General features: G+C 36.8%; 1 protein-coding gene across 1 annotated transcript; it reads right to left on the bottom strand.

Moving 5' to 3' along the window:
• Window positions 1-3202: 3202 nt before the first annotated feature.
• Window positions 3203-4231, bottom strand: LOC110284370 (olfactory receptor 5V1-like). Its single transcript, XM_021150107.1, has one exon. The coding sequence runs from the start codon at window positions 4213-4215 to the stop codon at window positions 3262-3264; it is 954 nt and encodes a 317-aa protein (XP_021005766.1). The 5' UTR covers window positions 4216-4231; the 3' UTR covers window positions 3203-3261.
• Window positions 4232-8213: the final 3982 nt, after the last annotated feature.

The following is an 8213-nucleotide window of genomic DNA, read 5'->3' as shown; positions in this document are numbered from 1 at the left end:
AACTAGGGTGAGGATCTTATGCCCACACCCACAGTGACACACCCATTCCAACCAGGTCACACCTATTCCAACAAGGCCACACCTTCAGATGGTGCCACTCCTTGGTCCAAAGATATACAAACCAACATACACCTTAAAGCTTCCATTGTTATATGTTCTCTGCCTCTTTGGTTAGGTTTTTCCCTAGCTATACTAATTTGAAGCTTTTGTAATTAAGATATCTTTCCCAATATTTTCTCACCAAGCTTGTTACTGGTATAAATAAAATATTGATTCTGTGCATTGATTTTTTTTGTCAGGTAACTTTATTTAAACTGTTTATCATATCTAAATTCTTCTGGAGACTCTGTGGGGTATTTTAAGTATAGATTCATGCCATTCACAAACAGGCAAAGCTAATTTCTTAGTTTTTAATTTTTATCTACTTTGTACTCTTATTTTATTGTTCAAACTAAAACTTTGTTGTTGTCAATAAAAGTAGAAAGGGTTGTCATCTTTGTCTTGTTACAGATGCTAGAGATGATGATCATAATTCTCCATCTCGAGTACAATGTCTATGCATTCGTCATATGTGCAGTATTTATTGTTTGGAGGTATGTTCTGTCTATCGCTGTTTTCTTCAATACATTTTATTATGAAGCTGTTATACAATGGCAAATGCTTTTTCTACATCTCATGTTAATTATGTCATTTTTTTGCCATTAAGTCTATTGATACTGCATATTATGTGTTTCATTTGCACATGGTGATTTTTGGTTTTAAAGGCCATTGCAATACAATTTTGAATCATCTCAGCAGGGATCCTCAATTGTGGAACTGTCTTGGTCATCTTAATTGGTATGGAAAGGTCCACTCCGAATGTGAGTGACACCTTCTGGTGGCAGCCCAGACATAAAAAGATGCATAGAAGAAGGAAGATTGTTTGCCCTCTACTCACTTGGCTTTCCCTTTCACTGCTGGGTTAATTAACTTGCTTGCTACTGTTGCTATCTTTGCTGATGTCAGGACAAGTTTTCCAGATTTCCAATTGGACTTAGGACCAGTGGATCTCCAGGACCCTTCCAACTTTCAACTCCAGGACAGTTGGGACACCCTTTCTTGGAACTTGCCCTCTTAGTGGGAGATAGCCATTATTTGACGACTCAAACTACTCAGACACCTAGTGTTATAGACTGAGCAACAACTAAGTACTGAGATTTTAGCTATGTTCCTGATGTTATTGAACAATTTAGCCATATTGTGTGTGTGTGTGTGTGTATGTTCTATTATATCCTGCTTCCTCTAAAGACTCCCAACCAATGTCTGCACATGCTGAACCAGCCTTGTCTCCAAACAATAAAACCAATTTGGACACTGTGTAATTTTCATGTGATCTTGAATTTACATCACAAGTGTTTTGTAATTATGTTCACTAGAAACTTGGTCTGTAGCTCTTCCTTGATTGATAATAAAATATAAAAACATTAATTAAATACTCATACATACCTTTTCTGAATCCTTGTTACATAACTAAAAACTTTACTCCCTTTCAAAAATTATACTTCGTTTTGTTTATGTTTTGTATATCATGGTGTTTCTAAAACATTTTTAGAAAAATGTTTCCTAAGCTTAAGATACTCTATAACATAGCTCTGTAAACCTAAAAAAAAAAATTATTGGGATATTCCATCTTTTGAAAAAACTATGAATATTAACTGAAATACTTTACTGTCTTTTCAGCAATGTGTGTGTGTGTGTGTGTGTGTGTGTGTGTGTGTGTGTGTTCACATACATGCCACATTGTGTATATGAAGGCCAGAAACCCATTTACAGGTTATCACATGGGACCCTTGGATCAAACTCAGATCACCAGGCTTGACAGAAAGTGACTTTACCTGCTGGATCATCTCATAGGTCTCTCATTTCTTTTACTTACATGAAATATAGTATTGTTGCTAAAATCCCTTGCCAGAGAGATATAAGCAATGTTTCCACATTTTTAATGTCCTAAGAGTTAGCAAACCCAATTATGCCAAAGTTCACTATGGGAATTAGTTTATTGAGCTTACAGAACATAGGTGAATACAGGAGTTTGGATGTTTCTCCTCCAATAGGCTGCATCTGAAAGGCATTACCTAGCAGGAATGAGGTACCCTGTGATCACTGTTTCTGGTTTTCAACTTGACTACATCTGGAATGAACTACAATCCAGAAATGGAGGGCTTACCAGATCTTGAGGCTGGAAGATACAGGTTTTTGACCTGGATCTTGACATGGAGATTTTGAGGTATAGTGGCTATGAAAAGCTTAGGCCCAAGCAAGGTAGTACATGCCTTTAATTCCAGGAGACTGAGGCAAGCAGACTTCAATGTCAGCCTGGAACAAAGCAAGTTCCAGATCCAGGTGAGGTAATACACACTTTTAACCTAGGTTACACCTTCTTCTGGAGGCCTACATAAGGGCATTGGAAGAGGGAAGATTCATTCTTCCTTGGCTGCTTGCACTTACTTGCCAGCACATCTGTTGTAACCTGCCTATTCAGGATTCCAGCTTTTCCAGCATACCAGATGAAACAGCTAGCCTTGTGTACTGAGCAACTACTAGGCTTTTGGATTTCCCATTCACAGCTGTCCATTGTTGGGTTTGTTAGACTACAGAATGTAAATCATTACAATAAATTCCTTTAATAATATAGAGATATTCCATAAGTTCTGTGATTATAGAGAACCCTGACAGATACCTACCCATAGCCCCATGGATGGAGACTCCTTCCCTGATCTTCTGGCCTATATACTCTAACTCCTCCCTGTGTCCATGTTGCATACAACAGGTGGTAGGGAGCATGTGGATACTCAAGTAGGGTCTTGTGGTCCTTGCACTCTTTCATGAGAGGGTGTAAACAGTAAACAATCCCAAATGGGATGATATTTTGCAAGGGGGTTCAGCTGAATCTTTCAAGATGGCAGTTGCTTGGCTCAGAGGACAGACTTTCACAACAAGTAATAAACCATGAAGTCTATCAAGCAAATAGAAATGGAATGAGAGAGGAACCATCTTTAGACGAGAATTCCAAAATGTAGAAGACAAATAAAAAGGACAGAAACTAAATAAGTAACTCAATTAGAGACTAACAAAACAGAAATGTACACTTAGGATTCAGTGTGCCAACTCTTCAGTTTTCAAATATCACAAGAAGATTTAAAGTCATATATAACTAGCAACAACTGCATGATGAAAACATTAAATTTCTAATGTAAGATCAGTGACCACGCATAAGAGAGGTTACATATCAGAAGAGAAAACTTGTGGTTGCAACTTTCTCCCTATGGCCTTCACAGCCTCTTTGATGTCCTTATTCCTCAGTGCATAAATTATAGGATTCAGCATGGGTGTGAAAACACTATACAGCACTGAGATCAATCTGTCTTTCTCTAGCGAGTAAGATGAGATGGGCCTCACATACGTGAAGATAGCACTACCATAATAGAGAATAACAATGAGCAGGTGGGAGGCACAGGTAGAAAAGGCTTTCTGTCTCCCCTCAGAGGAACGGATCCTCAGGATGGTGGAGATGATGTAAAGGTAGGAAAGGATGATGCACAGGAAAGGAGTCCAGCCTATGAGGATCCCAATGGACAGCAAAGCCAGTTCATTGAGGGCAGTATCACCACAAGACAAGATGAGCAAGGGAGGTATGTCACAGAAGAAATAATTGATCTGATTGTTACCACAGAAGGGCAGGTGGAAGGTCAGAACTGTGTGTAACACTGAATTGAGAAACCCACATGTCCAGCATGAGGCTGCTAACCAGCTGCACAGGGCCTTGTTCATAATAAATGAGTACCTTAAGGGCTTACAGATGGCAATATATCGGTCATATGCCATTGCTGCCAGGAGGAGACACTCCGAGCCAACAAAGAAAATGAATGCAAAGAGCTGGGTCACACAGCCTCCATAGGAAATGATTTTCTTCTCTGACAGGAGATGCACCATCATCTGGGGGACATTAGTAGTAGTGTAGCAGATGTCAATAAGGGCAAGATTTCCTAGGAAATAATACATGGGTGTGTGTAGGTGGGAATCAGCTATGGTCACCACAATGATAAAAACATTGCCTCCTAAAGTGCATATGTAGGTCAGAAAGAAGATGTTGAAGAGTAAATACTGCAATTCATTCAGGTGGTCGAACCCCAAGATGATGAATTCAGATGGAGCAGTTTGATTCTTTCCTTCCATGATGTCAGCTGGTTTCCCTTTGTGAATTTGACAAACAGGTGCATTGATAATAGTCTGCAAAACAAGAAAGCAAGTGCTAGTACCAATAATGTCACCACCAACTACATTGGATACCGAATCACAAATGAAGCAGTTCTTTGCAAGACACAACGCATACCTGTCACTTAAGATATATGTGCATACTCTCAGTGTTTCTCCCAGGAATCAAGTTCCTATGGATATATAATACTACCATTTTAAAATGAGAAAGATCACAGTGGGATTCTATTTTTTAAGGCTGCTCTTTTCATAAAATATTTTAATTGCAAGAATTACTACATAACACTTCAATTACAAAATTACACCATATATGTGTATAATAATTATTACATTAAAAAGTTGAGATAAATAAAATATTTTCCTTTTTAATGTCAATTTAAATGAAAAATATTGCTTATTTATTCAAACTATGTATTTCATTGATTTCCATGACTTATATACAGTTTTATATACTGCAATTACAAGTTTGCAAACCAAAATGTCTGTATTTTTTAAAACTCCCCTCACTTTTTGTGAACTATTATGAAGATTTTCAGTGGTGGAAAAGGAAAATTGGAAAAAGATTTTCATTTTTATAATGTAATATCTCTCATCACCAGAATAAGACAAATTTGTAGTACAACATTCATTCCACTAAAAAAGAATCTCCGAATTCTATTTTCTGATTCACATCTTATCTACTTCTTATATCTCTGCTTTTAAGTTATTTTTTTAAATTTGGCTTTCTGTGGAAGAATTAAGTCAACTATATAGGCTCTTGTTTTTTGTACATTTTATTTAGCAAGCATATGTTCATAACTCTCTGCCTGCCACATAATGGGCATGTTTACTATAAATGACAAGACAGAATTTAAATATGCCCTAGAATGATATACTGAAGGTTATCTTGCATAAAATAATTTCATAATATCTAATAATCATAATTACTGCTGTAAAGGAAAACAGTAAAGAAGATGACCTAGTCTGAACACTAGTTAACAAAAACTTCCCAGAAAAAAAATTATTTGAGCCTCAGGAATGAACATGAGTTGAGTAGATCAGGAAAGCTAAAAGTAGAAATCTCTTCACATAAAAAGAAGGACACATGAAAAGAAGCCAGGTGTAGGGGAAGCATGAGACTTTATTGTAGGCAAAGATGCTGCACTTCAGGGAGCAAAGGCAAGAGACTTCTTCGGGAAAGATAAAATCATTAAGATATAAGAGCAATAGGAAAAATACAAGGTCATGAGATGTCTGTGTTCTGAGAAAGACAAGTGTTCCCAAAATAAAATATTAAATATTTGTCAAAATAAGGCAAGGGTGCAGACAATGAAATCAGGGTGTGGGTGGGGAGAAGAAGCAGATGAAATGAGCCCATTGGATTTGCTCTTTCAGTCATTCAGAAAAGAGTCATGGAACTTCACACTAGAGAACTGGGTTGGAAAGACACCGAGGAGCTGGGTGACATTAGGGAATGCCATCTCTAAAATTCAAAATGAGCAAGGAATACAGGTTTAGGATGATAATAGAATTATGTTAAATACTTTTTAAATGAGACATGGGATAATTCTCAGGGCATCTTCTTCATGTTAGAAAAGATACAGGGGTTAAATAATTTTCTTGAAATGATACTGATTAAAATATGGCAATACTGAGAGTCATATTTCAGTCCATTTGAAGCCATCATCTGTGTCCTGTGCTCCTAGTTTAAAAAATGGTCTGTGGAGTTTCTCAATGAAACAAAGACAGTGGTAAGTAGAATATAACTGGTGTAGATCATGTTTCAGTTGTGGCTATGTGCAACTGGAGGCATCTTTGAGATACCCAAGTAAATATTAAGAGAATTAGTACTTGAACTTTAGAAGCCCCAGAGAGTAGGCAGTGGCACCGGGAGCACAGGAGCATGGCCTGACCCTCCTGAGAGTTTGCTAGTTCTTTTTTCAATATTTCCCATAACAGGAATGTTTGGACTAGAAAGATAAATTGTGGTATATCAACATGCATGTGAATGGAAGCAGATGAAAGAAAGGAAGGGACATGGAGATGAACACTTTTAAGGCCTCAATTAATTTGCCACACTCATTAACTATACATAAAAGAAAGACAAGGACAAACATAGAATAAAGAAACCCAGGGAGCTCTAAATCAGAGTTGAAGTATAAAGCCTCGTGCAAAGATGTTGTTTGTAAGTCCAAGAAAAACCCTAGTTACCCACTCAGATGATTTCATGAGAAACTATTCGTGTGGATGACTGTTTCTTCATGAAAAGGCCTTATGATATCAGCAATCTAGAGCCAAGTGACAGAGGAAGCAACAGGGTGACAGTGCTCTTCCCTCTTCAGTGTCTGTTTCACACTCGGAGAGCAAACTGAGGCTCTGAGGCACATAGGTTTTGACAACTAGTATCACACCAAGTATCCTGTGCCCTGATATCTTCTTTTCTCTCCTTTGTTCTAGTCCATCAGCAAGTTCTCTCATGGAAAACAGATAGAATAACTGAAACCATGAATATTTCTCCACTAGGGTTACAGCCTTGACAGTTTTCCCAAGACAGGCTTCATAAGTCTAGTATTTATAGACACATAACCTGTATGTGTCTTCCTAACCCTATTTCTGTCTGTCAGTCTTTATTTATTCAAACCTCAATTTAAATGACACCTTTAGATTCTATTACAAAAAGATGTTTTTCCCATCTTGGAAACTCAGGGGCCTTTGGTTCAAGATCAGCTATGAAAATTAAGTATAATCTGTTTATTTTTCTGACTTTAATCAACTATTCCAGTGATAAATCTTTTCAGAATACATACCCCACCTTAAGTATTTTCTAGTAAAGTAATGAATGTGTGTGTTAAAAAAAAGTCAGCAATAACCCAATCCTTTTGGAATGTCAGACACTAGTAAAATTTCCAAGGAAGAAAGAAAGGAAAAATGAAAGGAAAGAAAAGTTCTTGCATTTTACATGGTTGCAATGCAGAAAATCTTGGGGGGAAGTTCCTAAAAAGCATCGTATTAGAAATGAGAGAAGTTAAAAAACTTGCCATTATAAAGAATTACTAAGGCCACACACTTAACAAATCCACACTAAAACCAGAAATATTTCTGTTTCCAAATCTAGAACAAAATTTTGTAACTATTTCCTGAATGAGGTAGGCTAACTCAGCACCAAACACCCTGGGCACAATAAATCACCAAAAAATAAAAAAATAAATAAAAAAATAAGTGCTCACTCAGAAGTACAGGGAAAGTGACCTTTTTTCTTCTCTTGCAAAACTAGACCATATAACACAAGGAAAAAGAAAACATTTAATTTATTTTATTTTATTTTATTTTATTTTACTTTTAGGAATCTTGCATTGTGAGAACGCAAGAACAGTTTTTAAGCACCTACAGGGAAATTTATTCCAAAGGTTTAATTGAAAAATTTCCTCTCTCTTAAGGAACTTTCATGTCTAAGGAATCTAATGACTCTCTTTATAGAAAGTACTGAAGAGAACAGCCTTAGAAATGCAGAATCTTTGTGTTGTCCAGGTCATCTAAACTATACCTTCTGCAGAGAACCAGGGAAAAGTGTATTGGCCATTACCTGTCACCAAAAGCACATAAAAAAACATGTAAAATCTTAACACAAGAGTCCAATAATAAATAAGTGATAGATGCAACAGTGGACAATTCTTGTAAGGAATACAAAGTATCCTCCTGACTATTCTCTGCAATCCAATCAGTAGTTCCTTTATTGAATAAAGAATCAGCAGGCTAACAAAGACCTATCACATAGAAATTAATCAAAATTAAAGACCCCTCTCTCCCAGTATGCACAAACATCCAAATACAGCCCCTCACTTCCTGGGACAGAAATTTTGGATACTTTAGCTTGGCAGCCCTCTGGTCCTTATGCCTTTCTTTCCCAGCATCAAAAGATTAAGACAGAAAAGTCAATCTCTAAAAGTATTAGAGTTATAGCTATGCAAATAAAAACTACT

The sequence above is a fragment of the Mus caroli genome, chromosome 17 (genome assembly GCF_900094665.2).
Source record: "Mus caroli chromosome 17, CAROLI_EIJ_v1.1, whole genome shotgun sequence".
Lineage (NCBI taxonomy): Eukaryota > Metazoa > Chordata > Mammalia > Rodentia > Muridae > Mus > Mus caroli.
Note: the sequence above shows the minus strand (reverse complement) of the source record. Positions and strands in the feature narration are given on the sequence as shown.